General features: G+C 42.0%; 1 protein-coding gene across 1 annotated transcript in view; it reads left to right on the plus strand.

Moving 5' to 3' along the window:
• The window catches only part of LOC144114980 (ATP-binding cassette sub-family A member 2-like), a 146,463-nt gene that overhangs the window by 75,368 nt on the left and 49,278 nt on the right, over positions 1-21,817 (plus strand). The window contains exons 28-32 of the mRNA XM_077649061.1: positions 4,243-4,497; positions 6,405-6,584; positions 13,672-13,981; positions 16,393-16,709; positions 20,923-21,124. Of these exons, the coding sequence (XP_077505187.1) occupies positions 4,243-4,497; positions 6,405-6,584; positions 13,672-13,981; positions 16,393-16,709; positions 20,923-21,124 (1,264 nt within the window). The remainder of the gene's footprint in view (positions 1-4,242; positions 4,498-6,404; positions 6,585-13,671; positions 13,982-16,392; positions 16,710-20,922; positions 21,125-21,817) is intronic.

Here is a 21,817-nt window from a genome sequence, read left to right on the forward strand (position 1 = left end):
AAAGGCCCCCAAGGTCCCACTCATTAGTTCCCTCAGGTGGAAGTTCTTTGGGAATGTTGCCCTTATCACAGAGACATGCTGCTCTGCAAGCTTCACAATGAGTTGTCCAAACACGCTTCCTAGCCACATAGACTGTAGTGTAATAAGCGGCGCATCGCTGTGTCACACAGTATAGCTGTGATGGTCTACAGCCACTTTAACTTTTTCCATAGCCACTTTCGCTGTTGAAGGCACCTTGCCCCCGCATGAGAAAACGCTGCTACAGACACTCCAATACAGGCGACGAAACGAACTGAATTGACTAACTGCTACGGCGTGTGCAAGGCCGACGTGGCTGAGCGGCTGAGCTTACCGTGCTGCCAGTAGCAGCGCTACATTCCCCCTAGCGGCATCGGTGCACAGAGGGGTCACGCACGGCCGAGAGTAAGCGCCGCGGCCTTCACACCTCCCCATTCTAGCCACCCTAGCTTTGGCCTACGCACGCGTCCTCATGCTATCCTGCGGGGAACTACATAACGTGGGGCGGGGCGGGAGGGGGTATATGTCTTATATTTGATGGGGCTTTACTTATATTTGGAGTCCACCATTCTTTTTTTGTTTTGTCCAGCGAGGGGTGCGAGAGGGGGGGTCTACGTATAGGCGGCAATATATAGTAGGGTCATTCCATGCCAAACGTCCCAGACATTACGCTCGACCATCTCCAATTTGTTCAAAAAAATTCATAGAAACTTATCCTAATTTGCGTAATCAAAGCCTGAAATACTTTTGCCGGAAAAAAATTTATTCGTGTGGTGAGAGCAGTTTGAACATTTAGAAAAGGCAAGAAACCAGGCACTGCTGAATAATTAATAAAAAATTCAAATTTTTAGAAAACACCAGTTTTTTCACTAACATTTGCACAAATAATGCCTTTCGTTATAATTCGGAGCATGCAGCTTTATTGGGCATAAATGTTTCTAAAAAATTGAAAAAAGTGTGAAAATGTACCATTTTTGCCATTTTTTTGTTTTAAATATCAACTTGCTCTTGGAAATTCAGAAATAACCGTGTTGTTTTTCTAGATGTCTAGTACCTATAACAAATGTTACAGGTGATGAAACTGCATACATCAAAGTAAAAAAAATACTAAAGTTGCAAAAAGTGCGTTTTGAGCCATAAACACTCATTAATTTCGCCCTGAGGTGGTCCAAGTAAAAATACAAGCAATAGCGGGTTACATAGAACAGCTTATTGCCTTTAATTTCCTAACTTTTGTCAAGGTAGTTTTCCTTTAAAGCGAGAAAATAATTTTTGAAGTTGAGCTCTCGCACTGCAAGTTGCGTCGTTTTTTAACGCCTCTTCACCGCAGAACATGGCACCTGGAATGGCGCAACACTTATGTCCAGTAGCAGGTTACGTGGAACAGTTCATTGCCTTTCATTTCTGAATTTTATCGAGGTAATTTGTGTTTAAAGCGAGAAAATAATTTTTGAAGTTGAGGTCTCGCACCGCAAGTTGCGTCGTCTCTTAACATTTCTTCGTCGCAGAACATTGTACCTGAAATGGAACAACACTTATGGCCAATAGCGGGTTACGTAGAACAGTTTATTGCCTTTCATTTCTCAAATTTTTATCGAGGTAATTTTTGTTTAAAGCGAGAAAAGAATTTTTGAAGTTGAGCTCCCGCGCCGCAAGTTGCGTCGTCTGTTAAAGTCTCTTTACCGCAGAACATGGCACCTGGCATGGCGCAACACATATGGCCAGATAACGCCTGCAGTTTGCCATTGCTCGGTATTGTGCATTTTTAGAGCTGGAGCTAAAGAAGATATCGCGTGACATTCGATGAGTGGTATGCAAGAAACGAGAACGTTTTGCTTTCCAAGTTCAAACAGACCCGATTTGGTGTGGGGCAGCCAAGAGAAGAAAAACGAGGGCATTCAGCATGCTGTCTCGCATGGACAACGAGGAGGATTGACCAGCCGGCATGGCAGGTGTATCACAAGTGCTTTATTTATATCTGAATAAGATCGCGGAGTGCGCGCGCCTCGGAGCGCACGTGAAAGTGCGAAGTGCACACCGCTGCAGCGAGTAACGTGAGATGCGCTGGTAGTGAATGCAGCCCGCTCCGAACCACACCGAACTAGCTCACTTAAGCATGTACCACCCCTGCAACGTGAAGAAAATCTTTTCCCACGAATACCTGTTCGACTACTCAATGTTCTCATACTTGCCGGCAGCGCAAACCTTACTTAAGAACAAGAACTCTACATTTCGTCTGGCCACAGTGTAGGCAGTGTCATGCTCTGCGGTGAAGAGGCGTTAAGAGACGACGCAACTTGCGACGCTAGAGCTCAACTTCAAAATTTTTTTTCTCGCTTTCAAAAAAATTGCTTCGACAAGAATTTCAGAAATGAAAGGCAATAAACTGTTCTACATAACCCGCTATTGCCTGTATTTTTACTTGGACCACCTCAGGGTGAAATTAACGAGTGTTTATGGCTCAAAAAGCACTTTTTGCAACTTTAGTACATTTTTTTACTTCGATGTATGCAGTTTCATCACCTGTAACATTTGTTATAGGTACTAGACATCTAGAAAAACAATATGGTTATTTCCGAATTTCCGAGAGCAAGTTGATATTTAAAACAAAAAAACGGCAAAAATGGTACATTCTCATACTCTTTTTCGATTTTTTAGAAACATTTATGCCCAACAAAGCTGCATGCTCCGAATTATAACGAAAGGCATTATTTGTGCAAATGTTAGTGAAAAAAACTGGTGAAGTGTTTTCTAAAAATTTGAATTTTTTATTAATTATTCAGCAGTGGCTGGTTTCTCGCCTTTTCTAAATGTTCAAGCTGCTCTCACCTCATGAATAAATTTTTTTCGGCAAAATTATTTCAGGCTTTGATTACGCAGATTAGGATAAGTTACCATGAATTTTTTTGAACAAATTGGAGATGGTCGAGCGCAAACGTCTGGGACGTTTGGCGTGGAATGACTCAGTATATATTGCACGTTATGACCTTTGTAGTTTTTTTAGGACCTGTTCAAAAAATTTTGCGCATAATTTGCACATCCTTTTCAAGCTTTAATTAAAAAAAACAAGTGCTCAAATTACACAAGTAAATACGGTGAATCTGAGTGAATTAGTTGGGACTTGAACCCAGGACCCTTGGATTGCAAGACAGGCACGCTACTCATAGGCCAAAAACGCTCGTCAGATTAAGCAGGATAGAGGTGGACCTGATGAGTGCATTGTGGTCTTTGACTTGATGTGGTGTCTTAAGGACATGTACTGATGCGTGAATGGTTTATTATGACTGTGCTAATTAGTGATTAGGTAATTCAGCCAGATTAATTCGATTTCTGAGATGGTTTATTGCACTTGAATGGTTTAGTGCGTGTGTATGTGTGATGTATTGATGTGTAAGCTGTGATTCAGGCATCACTAATTGGGGAAAGAGAGAGATGTATAAACCCGCCGTGGGGCCACTGAGTGTCTCGCCTCATGGGAAGCGATACTACTTTGACATTTAGGTCTCGTCTGTCGGCCGGAATCCGTCACGGAGTCCATCGAGAGGCGCTGTGAGTGTGTGGAAAAAGCGGAGACCCTCACCACGCGCACGGCTGCAAATAGCAGCCGCCGATTAGCGGCAGCGGTCCGATAATGCTATTGCGTTCTACTCTTAAAAGTGAAGCTTAAGCAGCCTCCAAGTTTTTTCCTTTCCTTAATGCTGCGGGGTCGCCGTGATTTGTGGCCACTGCGAAAGTCTGTCTTAACCAAAGGGCACATGAAGAGTTTGTATTGAACGGTTTTTTTTTTTTTTACATTGAGTCCTATGGGAATCCAGACAAATAGTGTCATTTGTTCATCTAATCCAAGGGTTCTTCTTAATGGGAGTCTACTGTATTAAACAAGTGGAGCATCTGCTTTATTCATAGATCATGACACATGCACTGAACACTGGAATTTACAGTATTTATGCCTCCGTAGCCATAGCATATTTGAACTCGTAAGATGTATGACATAGTGGGAACTAATTTCACTTTTTACTCATAATTTTGCGACTTTGTGCTCTTGGCATTTTTATAACATATTTATTTTTGGCTTTTCACTGTTTACTGTTTCTCGGAGTCAACTAAAGTTGGTTTTTAACTGATAAGAGGACATTCATTTATTGTGTGTCTGTGCCTGTTTGCGAGATATGTGGGTGTGTTTGCGTTAGAGGTATAACTGTTTGATGTAAATTTGCATTCCAGAGTGCTGTGAAAAGACTGTGACATTGTTCATCCGACAACATGTAGAAACAGCTGTGCTTGTGTCCGAAACACAGCATGAGCTGCATTATATCTTGCCTCTGTTTGAGCTGCGCAAAGGAAGCTTTGAGAAACTGTTTTCTGCACTGGAGACCAGCTTGTCTGACCTGGGTGTTTCAAGTTATGGCATCAAGAACACTACTCTTGAAGAAGTCTTTCTTAAAGTGGCTGAAGAGGCTAGCCGCTCTGACTCCGAAAGTGAGGGCACTTCATACCTTTGGGCTACTAGCATGCTTGGATATTGCTGGGGCAAGCTCATGACAAACATTTTCAGTTCTTTCATTATGTCCTCTTATTTTTCTTTGATTTCTTCCTTTCCTTGTTCTGGTTTGTTGTAAGTTTGTACATAGTAATGTTGTTGGCAAGTTATTTACTCATGTATAAATGTGCGCTCTTGTTCCTAGGGCTGTGATCTAGGTGTGCACACAAAGGGATAACATACGGGTTCGCAGACTAGGTTTCGTGGAACTCTTGGGTTCCTTGGAGTGATTTTTGGTTTCTCCGAGTGCCTAAATTCATGCATGTCTCAACCTACACTTTTCCTTCTACCCACTTTTAATTGGGCCAAATCATACTGTAATTGCTCATAGCAAATGATTTCACCATAGAGCCAGCCATCATTACTTGAATTTTGAAATTCTTTCGAGGCTATGTGTCTTTTTTCTCACACATTAGGCAGGAAGAAACCGAAATCAGACCACGTGAGGGGCCTCAGCCTATTTTGAAAGTCATTGAGGTTCTTTGTGGTTAAAAAGACTTAGAACCCCTTGCTGTAACAGAATAGCTCACAGTGTACATCAGATTTACTATTCATTCTCCTGTATTTTTGTTGTGCTGTTTGGCTGCATAGTAGGTCAAAGTTATGCCATGTGTTTTATTAGACTACAGTGGGATCTTGATGATACTATCATGGCTGATGCGAATTACAAGATGATGCAAATTTGTAAAATTCCCTGGCTGAGATGCTTTGTGTACATTGAGCAGAATTTCGGGTGTTCTGAACACTCCCATGACACTTCGGATGATACAAGGACACACATTGCGACCACACCCTCACGAACTAAACACTGCTTGCGCACCATCGATGCACAATTGCCAGTCGCACAGTACGCACTGCACGCAGTGAGCGGCAACGGCATGTGGCCCAAAAATCACCGACGTCGTGATCACCACTCAGTATGCACCCCGAGCAGTGAGCGGTGGCACGCAGCCGTATATAAATCCCATCACCTGCATGAATCCATTTCCCATTCATCTCCATGTGGATTTCGTTTGTGTTTGGACGACACAAATTTCAGATGATACGAATGTTTTTCACAACCCCGTGATATTCATAACACTGAGATTCTACACTATTTTAATGTTTAGATACATGTTATTTTGTAGGCAGTAGTAGATATTAGCTGTACTCCCAGACTGGTAATTGCTGCTTGTCAGATTGCTGACAGCTGTAACTCTATAGAAAGTTGGAGGAGTATGATTAGCAAGCTATGCAAGGAAAGGAGCGGCGTGGAGAGACCATGGATTAGAACAGGAGTAGCAGTAACAAGGCAAAAGAATGAAGGAGCATGTTGTGAGTGCTGCCTAGAGCATTCGCATGAAAAAGTCTTGAGAAAAGAGACCAGGTCAATTAAATGCACAATGCACACGTTTAGCACCAGGGCCATAACCATTGAAAGCTGTTGAGTGTAATGGGGTCTTCTCATGCTTTTTATCGTGCTGCACGTTGCTGCAGCAATGCTTCCCTTGGCCATGTATGCCAGTCTTATATGAACGAGCGTTCACAAGAGTTCTTTTTTTTAGTGGCGATTATTGCCTCAAGGCATAGAAGGGATGAATTATATAAATGGGAAAAGGTTTACTGAATGAATGAAGTCCATAGGGGAGTGGTGGAGGGGTCCCTGTATCCAAGCAGCACAGGACGCTGTACTTGGCTACAATTTGCTTATAAGACCTTTTTATGTGCAGCGTCAAAGCACAACGTTTCATTTTGAGTGAGGCAGCTAAGCATAGCCTTATTGTTGCTAAAACTAAGTTGCAGTTCGAGCATAGCACTGATTTTCAATTAATCTACTCTTTTCATTGGTGTAATTTGCCTGTTGCAGATTTTGACGAGTCCCCGATAAAGCCAAAGGTTGTTTCTTCTTCCAAGCATGATGAAAACAATTCATGTGCAGAGGAGAAACAGCCACTGACAGATTTCGGGTATAGTCTGGCTGAATTGTCAGGGTCCAGCGGTGGTGATGCCGATGAGGCCAGCCAATGGAATGGATTTACGAGCACAGGTGAGTTGGGCTACGGCAAGGTCCAAGCAACGGTGTCAACTGTGAAAATTAATGAATATTTTCAAGCCAAAGCTACACCTGGGCTGTGATGCTTGTCATAATGGAGGTTTTGTATATAATGTTGAATTTTGGGTTGTTGTTTTTTTTCAACATGCCCCGAAATTTTGGTGCATGAGCGCTTCTACATCTGGTTTGTATTGCTGGTAATTAATTTTATGGATATCTCACAGGAATTTGCCTTTTTCATCCCTGATCAGTACCTGCATGAATCTCTAGCAGCAGCTAATGGAAACAGCTTGTTTATGTAGCAATTCATGTAATTAACGGTGTTGGTGGCAAGAGTGCGCTCAATTAGAAAGGACCCGCTTGTGTGCAAGACCGTCAAGAGTGCACTACTTCTCCGTGCAACAGCAGTTTATTCCCTCTTTCCACTCCCTCTACCCCCTTTTTGTTAACCTTTTAAATGCCGCATTATAAAGCAATGCTTCAAAGACGAAAATTTCTATTGACAGTTCACGAATGCTTTGTAAAATAACAGTGAAAAAAAATCTAGCGACATTTACAGTGACTGAGCATGTTTTCTTCCATGTTCCATTTTTAAAACATTAGCATTTCTCATATACAGAATGATAATGCCATCCGAAACAGCTTTTATGATCTGCGCAATATGAACTTCTTCAGTTGCTATTTAAAGACAACATTATAGCTGCCTGCAATGTCTTCGCCAATTATAAAGAAAACCATTGTGCTTGAATAATGTTTTCTTTCACTGTGTGAGCTGCATCGCAAATAGCACTTCAACAGCCATGGAAGGTAGGAAAGAATTTCTTGAGCAGTCGTGGCATTTCATGTCCACATGACCACCCTCTGCATGTGCCTTGCATTGCCTTCATCATATTAAAGGGTCCCTGAAAAGGGTGTTTGAGGTTGGCTATAAAATGCTCGCATTATGTAGAGTACAGGCCAGCGAGCGTTTATGTCGCATACAGGACCTCAAAAGCGACCCGATAATTTACAATATTTAAAAACTGCCCACTTCCACACCTAGTGGCGACCTGCGGTGCTGCGCTTTCGCCCTAATCCACGCTTGTTATGTCGGCATCCACACTCATTACGTCTTGTAGCGCTCGTTACGTCAGCAGCGGAATGCTAGCATTGGTTTGCGCGCGTCAGCAGCCGGCGGAGGGGCGAGTGCAGGAGGCTGCAGAGGAGCGCCGACATTTCAACGTGAAAAAAGTTACGAGAGGAGAGGGAAAGGCATGAAGACGCGGAAAATAAAATTTTGACTCCATATTACTCAGCTTCTACGTAGCGCATCTAAAAAATTCTTGCTTGAGGACATTTGTGAAGCGGCATCCTTTAGTATCTTAGGCACATCGCATCTTTGTTGTGACCCCCTTTCACAGCCCCTTTAAGGTGGGGGGAGTGCCAGGAGTAGGGGTGTGTGACCACACCCTGTATACAACTCATCTCTTGTTGTGTGCAATCTTTGCTGTCATCGGGTGGGAAGCATGGTTGTGAGACACCCCAAACGCTTCAAAATGCCACTTAGATGCTGCACGTAGCCGTGATGTGAGAGCCTGCAGACATGAGGCAGCTCCAACATATGTAGCATGCGCCTTGAATGCTGCCCATGAATGCGCTGCCTGAAAACATCCTCATATCTGTGCTCACACATTTGATAGACAAAATGGGATGGCGTTTATGCCAACTGGTGTAATGCAGGAGACTCTAAAAACAACCTACACGTGGCTTTGTTCTGTGATCATGTGACCACCATCTGCGCCTGCCTTGCACTCCCTTCGTGTTCTTCAGGTGGGGCGCATGCTGGGGGGGGGGGGGGTAGTTTGAGAGACCACACCCTCCACGCACCCGACTCTTCGCTTAGTGCAATCATTACCATCATCAGGTGGAATACGTGGTTGTGAGACACCACAAGCGCTTCAAATGCCTCTCAGACGCCGCGTTTAGCCAGTAGGTAAGAGCCAGAACAATGCATTGGGTCCGTCATAGCTTCCATGCACTTGGGATGCTGCCCACAGACGCGCTATTTGGAAACATCCTCAAATTGTGCTCGCATATTTGATAGACACAACGGGACAGCGTTTACACCAAATAATGTAATGTAGGAGACTCTAAGGTAGGAGTACATATCGCCTGTTTTAAAAATTTGCTACTGCCGAACAAGGCCAATGTTCCAAAAAAGAAACATTTGCGTGAAACTCACTACCTGTGAAAGAAGACACACTGGATTTAATTTATTAGTTTTCTTTCACAATGTTGCCAACCTTCCCATTACTTTTTTTCTGTTTTGTTCATCTCAGCGTTGTTTTTTCCTGCAAAAGAGGTCCATAAACACTGGGCTGTGACAAGGCCTGAAATATGTCTGTTTACCATTAATAATTCAAAGTCATTAAATAAGTCGATAATAAATGTTATAGTTGTGATGTTTTCAGCAATATATTATAGAATATACAAAAAATTTCATACGTGTGCATTTTGAAAGGAAATAAAAAATTATTGCGTTTCATATGTTCCAATTTTGGAATATCAGCATGCAAAAGGTTAAGAGAGCTTGGGTTTTAAGGAGGCAGCGTAACTCTTTCCTTGCCGTGCGATAGACCATTGGTCACATATGACCGTTGTTTTGAACCTGCTGCCAAAAATTCAAGGCAGCGCTCCTGGACAGGCTACGCCATCTGTAGTTTGCTTCAATAACGCCATTTCTTTGGTTTCAGTTTTTTTGTTTTTATTTTCTAACGCAAGGAGGCGACGTGAAAAATGAAACTTTGACAGGGCGTAGTTTTCTGGTCTCTGATCATGGCATTCGTTTCACCGCGCACTCCTCAAAGGCGAAAGGCTACACTGAGCACTTCTTTTTTTTTTTTAGAGCAGTAGCGATGGGTTAGGCAACCACGTGGAATGGTCGGATTTCAGTTTCAATTGCGAGATATAGTCTAAGACGCCCGGGACATCAGCGCCAGCTTGCATATGTTTCGTTTTACCGTTCACATTCTATTTTATATAGTGCGCTTGATTTGTAAATGGCGAGAGTGGTTTTATTTGGTGATTTAGGGTCTTTGGAACATACTGCCGAGATATTCTACCGAATGCACCAGCAGAATTTTGATTATGTTGATGTCACGGAAGGCCATGCCCCCTTTTCGCACATAGAACCCATTCGCTACCCACCGAAAAAAAAATGGAGAAAAGGAGGAACTGCAAGCTCTGCTATAAAAAAAGAACTGAACTCAAAACAAGTGTAATGTGCAGCACATCCCATATCTACCTCCACCTCATGTCCTCATGCAACTGCATTCTCTAGTGGCTCAGCAATCATATTCCCGAATTTGAAAGGCCAGTGAGAGCTTAGTGTATTATGTGCACAGCTCAAAATCGCAAGAATGGTAGCTAAGGACATGTGCAACGTTTTGTACATTTCAATTTTTTGTAATCAATTTCTGTCTCGGCGCAGTGGCTTATTTTTGTTTTGCTTGAATTTTTTTGTATGTGTTACCACCATATTTAACCAATAAATTTTCTAATAGTTTTGCACATACAGCTCTGGTGTTTTTTAATTCGGAAGTATAACTAATAAACTACAGTTTGATCTACTACAATGTGCAGTGCATTTAGCACTTCTTGCAGAAATAATTTTTATTTTAAAACACTCAAAATCAGTCATATTTTCACGGTAACGAAAGAGCTAAGCAGACACCTGTGAACATACCAGTGATTCATCATGCCACTTACTCCACTTTTCTTATCTGTCTGTGCTTGTATAGGCCCTTTACTGACAGCAATTCACATTGTGCACAATATGTGGTGCCACTAGCACTGCTGCCATCTCCAGTCTTCTGAGTTCTTGTTCACAACACATGGTGTGAAATACGATTCGTAGCTGCGTAGCTTGTGTACACATGTCCAACATGTGTTTAACACAGTTGGTATGGGTGCATCTCAAAAGAAAATGATGCAAAACAAGCACTATGAAAGCAAAACAATCAGAGGATCAACGCTTGTCCTTCGATTTTTCTGCTCTTGTGATTCAATTGTTTTTTTGCACAATGTTCTTCTAAGGTGTATTTAGCACTGCTTGTATATGGTAATAGTGTGAACTGGGAACTAGAGAAAAATGTTCCTGTTATTATTTAGTGGGTAAATCTGCTTATATATGGGGAGCTTAGGGCATGGACTCTCGTTTTCGGAGGGAAAATTTTTGTGAGGACAGAAAGTCTACAAGGTGCTGGAGCCAAGGAAATGGGAGGAACCTATGGTGCGCCGACATGACCCAGAGCTGGAAGAAGCTGCAGAAATGAACTGGCAATCTTCGAGGATCTGTAGCTCGAGGACAATGCATCACAGCGTTGGCATACCATTTCTTTTTACAATGAGGTTTGTGGTGGCCGTTAGTGGGAAAACCTTGGTAATGAACTCAAGAAGGGAAAGCCACCGTGCTTGACCTTGCTTATTTTCAATGACGTAGATCTAGCACAGTGATTAATTAGTATTAGTGCAAAGATACATGCATAACAGTGGGGAATTTGTGCATGATATGATTTTTTCTATTGTTGATTCCAGCTGACTATATCTGCAACACCTCAGATCTAGTGCCAACTTTTCTGTCTTCTCCCAGTGACTAGTCAAACGCTGCTGAGTCATCTGTAAACATCGATCTTGTGGGCGAAATTCTGAGTCCATGGAAGCAAGCCCTCAGACAATAATTTATTCATAACTTACGAATCTTGACAACAAATTACAGTCTGCTGTGAGTGTTAAATGATGAATTGAGGAAAAAAAAAGGCAGTCAGGCGGCTGAATGGTTTGTCGACGCATTCTGGTAGATTCAGGCATCCTGAATGTGATGTGTGTAAATCAGATAGTTAAGACAATAGTTAAGACAAACTTTCGGCAGCACTAAGACATCCTCTTGCTTTTGTGCTGCCTACCAGCTCGTTACGCTGTGTAAAAAGGGATTTCCATGTGTGTTCCATTGCCAGCAGCTGTTTAAACCAGGTAATTTTGAAAGCACGCAATAATGCCTTCATCACATGACCAAAGATAGCAATGCCTACACTCTTGCACTGTAAACTGCCTTGTGAAGGGTGCGTGTGCAGAATAAAAGCTCTTTATTGATTGATTCTATAGGGATTCTTTATTCTCTCTTTTTTTGGAGATGTAATTATTATTTGCTCACTTAAAATGTGAAGTCGCTCCGCTCTGATGATATAGTCTGCCATCTGTTGTCTGTGCTACGCTCTTTTTCCACTCACACTTCGGTGGCCTCCTATGTTGAAAAGGGGCTTTCGGTAGCATCTGCTACATTCCCAGTCATTTTGTTTCACATTTCACCTGTACTGTGGCTCAACAACAGATAAACAAAAATTATGGATTAAGGGATTTCAGATGACAAGGAGAGCACTGCTGATAATGGTGCAATCAAGTTGTTGCCACTGCTTCCACCATACAGTATTATATGAAATTATCACCTTTTCAGAAAAGACTTTTTAGGGGCTTGTTGCCCACATTTAAGGCAACAAACTGGAGCTGTTTGCACAAAAATTTTGTATATGGTGTGGTACGCCATCCTCCTGTCCACACCATTAGCAGATATCATGATATTATGATATCATGATTCTTTGGCTGCGGACAATGTTTGACACCCGTGGTTTCTTGACATGATTGTGTCTGATAACAAGGCAATGTTTGGGAGTGTCAGTTCGAGAGGATTCCTTCTTCAAAATAGCATAAAGCACATTTTGATGCCTCTGTATTACCAAACATCACATGGAGCTGCGAAGTGTACAGTGCAAACTATCGAGTTGAAGCTGAAAAAGACGGCAAATGGAAGCTTCAGCTGTGAGCTAGCTCTTGTACTTTTTAACTAAAAGACAACACCCCATGAGACTACCGGGTGCATGCCTGCAAAGTTAATCATGAGATGCAAGCTGAAAATGGCCTTTACTTTACTGCACTCAGACATAAAGCCCACTGTTTTGACAAGGAGGTTTAAGTAGCAGGTCGCTCAACTGACGCCACTTGCACAATATGGAGATATATCTATGACCCAAATTTCTGAAAACGTCCTTGCTGAGATCACTGACATCATCTTAATGAATGGCCAATGCTGGCAGCAGTGTCAAAAGCAGCTACACCATAATTTACTTCATGTACCGTACCCCGAAGTACCCCAGCTGTGTTATAAGCCTGCCCATCTGATGGTTCTGCATCTCACCAAGCAGGGCGCCTCATGCTGCTGTACTACTGTCATACTGCTGCCAAGACTAGGGACGAAGCTGTGCTGTGTGAGGCTGCGGTGAGCGAAGATTTAGCACCAGTTATGTCAGAAGCTCCAATGCTCCCTGCTCATGATCTTTGCTTGTTGCCATTGAGAAGCTCAAGGACAAGAAGGCTAGTTACGTGATATTCACCATAAATTCCTGCAGAACATTATCTTGCTTTGTGGTGGGGTGAGGAGGGGTGTCATCGCTAGTCACAGCATATGTACTATTTTTTGGAGTACCCTACAGATGGTGTCACTGGTGTGTTCCCTGGCTATGCGCGGCAGGGGTTCTCTAAGAATCTGAATTGGAAATAAAGACTGTTACTAACTGTGCATGCTGGCTGACACCCTACACATGCTGAGTCTTAGTTTATATTAATATTTTGCTTTATGTCTTTTTAACTGTGTGGTGCTATGTGAAAATACTATGTGAACTATGTGAAAATATGTGGTATGAAGGGCCTCTTCTTCCTTCATGATTTCTTTCTGCAGGCAGAATTTATGGGAATTTTCATTTGCATGTGCCATGAAGTATCATTTCTGATTCTGTTTAAAAATTATTAAAGACTTATATGTTGCATGTTTATCACGGATGTCTTCATAACTATCACAAACATTATGTGTCTAATTGTATTCTTCAGCATTCATTTCTCTGACAAGATGTTTAGAGTAGCGATTGAATAATTAAAATGGTGTACCACACTGATGGAAGCATGTATTTTGTGCTAACGCACAGTGTAGCTCTTCTTGTGCACGTGTGCCTGTTGCACCCTCTGCTTGATTTGTGGTGGGCCCCATTTGCAGGGGAGGAGCCAGAAAGCAGTGGCAGCTGGGTGGGCAGCGGCCGCCGAGTGGAAGGAAAGCTACTGCTGGTGCAGCAGCTGAGCGCCATCTTGCTTAAGCGCTACTACTGCACCCAACGCAACTGGAAAGGCCTCTTCTCGCAGATCCTGCTGCCGGCCTTCTTTGTCAGCATTGCCATGTCGGTGGCTCTGACAGCACCTCATGTTGAGGACCCTCCTCCCTTGACTTTATCACCCTCCCGCTATTACAACTACACACAACCTCGAGGCAATGTGGTCCCTTATGCCTTCCGGGAGGAGCCCCGACCCAAGTGAGTGACCTTATGCTGTTACTTAAAGATAGCAGTGTGGTGTCAGCACTTGGGCTTGCAGAGCTTCAAACATACAATGAAAAATGCATTGCAGAGAAACTATTTTGCTGGAATTATGCGTAGTTAAGGTATGACAGGGTGGGCACAGTAATGTTGTTGTGATATACAACCTTTGTTCGTAAAGTTGAGAGACTGATTTATTTTCTTCTCTAGAAATGATTCCCCAAAACAAATGTTGGTGCGTATGTGTAGCGCCATCTTTTTGTTTTGGGCTAACCTGAGCTATTTATGTTAATTGCGGTGACAGCCACTAGATGGCACTGCATGTATAAAAATACGTCGTCACTGGTCGCCTGCGCATTCTACTGTGAGAGAATGCGGAGATAAGGACGTCCACCTCAAACAGCGTGCAAACATAAAATTCTGTGTGAAGCTTGGCAAGACAGCCACACAGGCATATGAGCTCCTTCGTGACGCTTACGGCAAGGAGGCATTATCGCGGACGCGAGTTTTCGAGTGGCACAAGAAGTTCGTTTCGGCGAGGATGTCGGTGGAAGATGACACAAGGCAGGGGCGCCCTTCAACCTCACGGAATGAAAACAATGTGGCTTGGATCAGGGAAATTGTACAGCAAGACCGCACCATTACAGTCCGCATGCTATCAGATGCTCTCGACAGTAGTGCGACAAAATGCCACCAAATTTTGCGTGAGAACTTGGGAAAATGAAAGCTGAATGCCAGACTTGTGCCGCACTCCCTCACACAAGACCGGAAGGACACGCGGGCATCAGTGAGCGCTGATTTGCTCTCTGAGGCAAAGAAGGATGCTGCATTCGTCGACAGCATCATCGCGAAGCACAGCATTACTGTACTTTCCCATCCGCCATACTCGCCTGACCTCTCCCCATGTGATTTTTTCCTGTTTCCTCGTGTGAAGAGAGCCCTAAAAGGTCGCTAGATGGGGAGCGTGGAGGCCATTCAAGACGCCACGACAAAGGAGCTGACAGCCCTGCCAAAAGAAGCGTTTTTCAAACTGTTCCCAAGACCTGAATAAGCGTTGGAAGCTGTATATAGACTTTAAGGGAGACTATTTCGAAGGGGTGCTGCACAAATGATTTCAAAGCTAAACGCATTTTTTTAATGGACTCAGTCTCAGAAATTTATTGACAAAGGTTGTATTTGTTCACAGTTATTTACAGTAGAGAATTTATTTACATGTTTTTCTCTGAAGTTTATCACAAATGCATTCATGATGCAGTATTCATTTATAATGAATGTCATGCATGCTGCTTAAAACACAGTAATTATGATGATAATGAATTTTAATACGGCAAGGGCGTCTTTGGCCAGAGAGCACCATGACACAAGATGTTTTGTTGTTCTTGAGGTGCGGTCAAACACCCATTTTCCAAGTATTTTGCCCCAGATAAGTCAGTCACCAGGCCAGGGGAGAGCTTGTACTCATTGTGTCACCAGTGGGTAACTGGCGGCACTGGGGATCGAACCCTGCACCTGCTGCATATGAGACAAATGCTCAAACTACTAGGCCACCACTGCGGTCATACTTGAGACATAACTGCAGTGCAAGAACCGCATTCACATTAGGAAGACACACACACACATGACTGAATGTTGTGCTCACTATTGGTTGCAAGGAGGTAGGGAGAAAAAAAAAAATTTAAAGAATAATGAAGATGTGTACTTAGTTGCACATTGCATGTTTTGCAAAAAGTGTGTGCCACTTTTGACAGTGCAAAGATTCTAGGTAAGAGAAAAGACCGAATTGCACATGAACTGCTGGAAGCTTATCACATAAGGAAAAGGGGCAATGATTGCATAAGCAATGCTTAAATTGCCTTGTACAGATCAGATTACGACCTTTTCTCTGCCACAAGATAAGATGTTTCTTAGTGTGTGCTGACTCTAGGGTTGTCTTTGGCACCGGTCTTTCTGTGTTTGGCTTTGTGTACTCTGTGCATGCTTGTGCAATGCAGCTCTTGTATTCAGCATGCCTTTCTGCAATAAACCAGCTGTGAGAGCAGCGGTTGTCTGTGTGTGTATGTGTCTTCCTAATGTGAATGTGTTTCTTGCACTGCAGTTTGTCTCAAGTATTTTTGAACATACACAGCTCAGAATACATGTATGAAGATAGAGAAAAATGCACAACAGAAGTTCTAACTTCTTTTGCTCATTATGTTTGTTGTTCTGTCCTGTTGTCCATGTTTTCCTTTGTACTACGAGTGTTCAAAAGGATTACCAACTGCCCCAAACCCAGTATGTTGCTGTAACATTAGAAGTCATGTTATTAGGAATACTTGCATGTTTCTACATCTGAAAGAAAAACTTTCAAAAGGAGCAGCTTTGCACTTAAGCGCAGGAGTGATGATTGGGCTCTTGTTCCTCCTGCCTAGGTGGAACCTAGATGCTGATGCACAGCACTTGGCAGCCACCCTTCGGCTTCCATCTGGTGTAGGTGCCACTTGTGTCTTGCTGTGGCCTCTCAACGGGAGTAACAGCATCCTGGTGCCTTCATCTAATGCTAACTACTCTGAGCGATCCCTTGACTGGGATATGTTGGATGCCTTTGAGCCTGAGTGCCGTAGTGTATTTGTACCCGGGCTCCCCTTGGACAACTTTGTGCCACCACTGCCCACAGTGGAAAGCCCGACTGGAGATGCTGCTGATGTTACCACCTCACCCAGAACTGTCTTTCACCCCGTCAACATCTGTGAGTGTTCCATGGCCTCTTCTATTCTACCGCTATGTTAGCCGACTATTTTTGTGAATGCTCATTGCAAAAAGTATGAGGTGTGCTAGGTACACGATAAATTTTCAGGAAGGAAAAACCTTTTCTCTTTCATTTAACGCCCTTCAATTCGCAGGCTAAATGCAGACGTATTAGAGTTCTTGTGTCACCAGTTGAGCCCTCCCCCACCTCCATAAATGATTCTTTATCATTTTAAAAATGTCTGTTTTTTGTTGGGGGGGGGGGGGGGGGGGCAGTGGTTTTCTTTTTCTCTGCATGAGAAGTATTTTATTAGATTCATTATATCATACAGCACATAAGAGTAAAGTTGCTCATGAACTTTTTCTCTCCTAAATAAATTTGGGATTTCCTCGTATTTTTATTAGTATAGCAGACATTTAGTAAAAATAACAAAGTTCAAAAGATTTTCTTTCCTCTAGAAAGTTAAAAATACCCAAATGTTTCAAAATGAACTAAAATTTTTTGATTGTTGAAAACACCTCAGCTCAGACAATTTTTGAGCTGTAGAAAAATGATTCCTGCCTTACAATTTTTTTTTGTGGTGCCAGAATCCTATAGGTATAGTATATAGTACGATGCATGAAAATAAATGTGAACAGTATGCTTTTGATTTGCGTATTTTCCAGTTGTTAGGTTGTAACACAATTTGGTCTGTCATAAAGAAAAATTAATGAGTATTATAGCAAAACCTGTAAAGACAATGTCATGATAAAAAAAAATGCAAACAGCAGAGCATGTATGTGCCCTAATGTTTGCATTTCTTTTTATCTGTTCCTGAGAACAAACTGAATGCTGCACACCTGGCAGGTACAAAATATTTCACATTTTAGTGGTTTTGAATTGAGTACAAAAAATAACGTCCACAGCTAAATCTTCTTGAGCCTCAGCAAAAATTATTTCATCCTCTTTGACTAACGTTCTTTTGGATAAGCAGCTCTTCCATGTAAAATACAACTGAATGTTGCAAGTCATGGCTTAAAGTCTACCAGGTGTTTCAGTAAGCACTTTCATTAATGTTTAAAACTAGGATTTTTCAGTTTAAAAAGATGGTTTTTTTGGCATAGTATATTGTCTTTGGATATCAGGAAACAGGCAAGACATGTTACTTAGTAAGTTAGCTGATATAAAATTGAGTACTTAAATTATAACCGTTATAGCTAGGCACCTTATTATAACTGGAGATTTGTAATCAGTTATTAGTAATAAACATGTTAGTTTTTAGACACTGAAAGCAGAATTCTGCTCAGCACCGTGCTACAAAGAATTCTGGCCCTTTTGGCATGTTAAACCAAAACTGAGTGTGCTTGAGGGTGTATGCACTGTTTGGCTTCTTGGTTTTGGTTTGTGCCAGGAAGGCCAGACCTCACGCCACGGCATCAAGCAGAGCCATGTTTTTGGATATCTAATAACTGATATGGATGTTAATTTTGGCCAGCTACATATCTCTTATTACAATGAGAAGTCTAACCTGAGTTGTTAAAAAGTTAACTGTAGATTTTAGTTGACCAGTTCACTATTTGACATGTCTTGCCTGCTAGTTAATGGCAGGCAATACATGTCAAATGTATTGCCTGCTATAAATTAGAGGCACACCACTGTATTGAAAAAGCTATCTTTTTACTTCAAAAAATTTATTTTTAACTATTACTTAAAGTCTTTACTAAAGCACCCCAGTAAGTATAATGTATGAAGAAAAAGGAACGCCGACCACAAGGTTGTTGTTTAAAACGAAGACGTTTCGGCTTCCGTGATCAAGGCTTCGGTATGGAAGCCGAAATGTCTTCGTTTTAAACAACAACCTTTTGGTCGGCGTTCCTTTTTCTTCATACATGAATCTTCTACCCGACCAGACAAGTTTTCGTCAGACTTTAGATTTCAGTAAGTATAATGTTCAAATGTGGCACACAAAAAACACCGGCATGGTGGGGTGTGCTTGATGGTGTGACTTTTGGGTATGAAATAAAAAAACATGTTGTGACAGCCTTAAAGAAACAAGTCAGGAAAATAACCTTGCTCATGTTCGGTATATGTACAGGGTCATCCACTACTAGCTTGAACATGTGACAGGTATGGCTGTGTTCTTTGGATGGCCAGCGTGTCTGTCACAGTCATGCTTCGTTCGAAGTAAAGTTGCGCAGGCATAGAGGGGGGACCTAGAGCTGGTGTTTCTTGTCGTCTCCTACTTTGCTTTGATGCACACATGCAACAGACACACTGGCACTTTAAAGAACGCAGCCGTGGAGCTCATATGTTCAAGCTAGAAGTGACGATCCTGTATAGTTGTGGTGGCTCGATGATATTCGGGCAAATGAATAAGGCATTGAACTTCACTGTTGCTACTTGCCTGTTCTTTCCTGTCACTGAACTTAGGTTTTCTAAATTTTCATTAACTTCCTGTAATTCTGTCTTTTTCTTTCTTAGTATGGCTATATCCTCATCTGTCATTTTTTTATGGGTTTTCTCACTTCTTCCCTCTTAATTTGTTTGTTTTCCTCTTTTTTATTTGTGTCCTTTCTTTCCTCTGCCTCTGGCACCTTCCCACCCCCCCTCCCCAATTTTCATTGGGCGCTTAGCACCGTAGTAATGTTATCCCTGCCCCATACAGTTTTTTGCTCACTGTGTTATGGTTTGCGTGTCCCATATAGGCAGTATGTCACAGCTGCCATTTGGGAATGCATTGTTTGCATGCAGGGCCTGCCCTTCGTTTTTTTTCTTCATATTTACTTACCTGCCGTTCACTTTGTTGTTTTGTTTTTGTAATTTCTGCCCTGTTCTTTTTGCTATGTTTTCTGTCTCTCATTTAATGCCTTGCTGCTTGTGAAATAAGCCTTCAGTTGTCAGTCAGTAAACTCAAGAAGAACTGCAGATTAGGCGAGTTAGTAACAATTCATGATGGTTCAACAGTACAAACAAACAGGACAGAGTCAGCGACATTCTGTGTGTCCCTTCTTTTATTCTGTCCTGTTTGTTTTTTACTGTTCAACCATCATGAATTGTCAGTCAGTGCTTGTCCTAGGCCCCAGCCCTTGTATCTGTTCTTCTGTAGCTATGTACCGTTTACTTTGTTTCACCGATTAGCTGAACTGCTAGCATAGGTGCAGAGTGAAATGGTTGGAAAAGTTTCTCTACATAAGGTTTGCTAACTTTGTCCAAGCATGGCACTCCTGGAAAAGCTGAGCATCATGTCGGGAGAAAACCCTTCAGAATCCTGTGGGTTCCCAGTGGGGCTGGAACTTGAACCCCATACTTCTTGTATACAAGTCGGCCATGATTGCTGGAGTGACTTGACTAATGACAGAGTGGGCTTGTAATGAGTGCCAGTTTCATCTAATCAGATGATTATATGAAACCACAGTTTATGCTTGAAACAGAGCTGTGTTTATGTGAGGCCTTCCAACTTTTGTCTATATTTCTTTTGTTTATTGGCAGTTTCAAATCCAAATCCACTTTATTTCCAACCTACAAGTTGGGGGTCCCCCAGGCAAAAACCTGTCACAGACAGCTTGACTGAGCCCTGGGGGCCTACAGGCAGCATCACGCAGTGGACTTCACAGCACAGTCAAAATAATATGAAGATGAAGCTTATACCTAGAGCAAATGCAATGCTTACACTTCCTAAAGAATGATACACACAACAGATGTCAAAAAGGAATATGAACATGAAGCTTATACAAATAGCAAATGCAGTGTTTACACTTCCTGAAGAGTTATAAAGCAATATTTAAATATAATATATTTCATTTCATTTCAATACATTTAAAAACAAAAACACGCTAGCACATTATGATGCAAACAAAAGATAATCGATTAAAAACCAATCAGTTGTCCGTCGCTAGAGTAGTGGTGTCAGTTCTTACTGTCAGTGCCATTTATGTGGATTGCAGTAATATTCATTGCCTCATCAGAAAATTTGCTAATTCGTGTCTAAATGTGTTAAGCGGGGCAGTAAAGTCAATGTGGTTTTTAAGTTTATTATACAGTGATGGTATGCAGTAGTCAAGAGTGGACCGGCCGTAATTTGTTCGTGTACGCGGCACTGGTTTTAGTTTCCTACGTAAGCTGTAGGCATGCAAAGGAGGGTGTGTGGCTTCTTCTTGTGGTTTCTTGAGCCACATGGCTTGAGCAGCCACAGTGTGTTGGTGGACTTATTGCACTTTGCCTTTCTTTCTTATAGCAAAGCCACTCAAAGAAGGAAAAGAACGCTTCTACCCATACTGCCAGTGCTCAGCAGACAAAACAGGATATGTCTGTGAGCCATACGGTTTTCAAGATCCACCGATGTTCAAGGCTCTGACTGGTGACATCCTGCTCGATATAAGCAGTCAGAATGAGCATGAGTACTATTTGTACACAACTGATATGTACAGACTTAGAAGGTAAATGAAAAAAATTTTGTATGAGCGGTTTTGAAAATTGCTGCTATGTTTTTTCTTTTTTATATATATTTTTAACCATTTTTTTGTCAACTGTGCCTTGCTATTCCTACATAAACACGTCTGGTTTAGCACTCCTGCATGCAAAAGCTGAATTTAAATTCTTTAATTTTTGTTTAGAATCTTACTGAACAAGCTTTTATCAACACTGCGTGGTGCGGTAAAGATAAACACCTGCAGAAATCTCATAGATTGTCACAGTTGCCCAGTCTTTTTTCTTTTCTCTCGGGCAAAGAAATGACTGTTTTGTGCTCTTTACTTATTTTGCTTGTGTGTAGTTGTATAACTTTTCCTTGTCATGATTTCTAGCATGGGTTCATAACAGACTGTCTAGCTACGTGAAGTGTTCATAGGAGAGAAAATTTTGCTCAGATGTAATTTGTCATGTACTACCGGCAGGAAAAGTAAATGGACTGTGAAAATGAGTTTAAAGTTTTATTGCAGTGCAGCTTAACACTGCGGTCAGCTATTGTTGCCTGTGCTGTTAAATAAACTCGTCACACTTGAGCGTATGGGACACACATGGGAAAGTAAAAGGTATTTTTCATGTTCATCCCTTCTTCTGCCCACATTTTTATTAGACCTGAAGTGTTACAAGTTTCTTTTAACAGCAGTGCTTTTATCTATCAGGCCATT

Source organism: Amblyomma americanum, chromosome 1, assembly GCF_052857255.1.
Source record: "Amblyomma americanum isolate KBUSLIRL-KWMA chromosome 1, ASM5285725v1, whole genome shotgun sequence".
In the NCBI taxonomy this organism is placed as follows: Eukaryota; Metazoa; Arthropoda; class Arachnida; order Ixodida; family Ixodidae; genus Amblyomma; species Amblyomma americanum.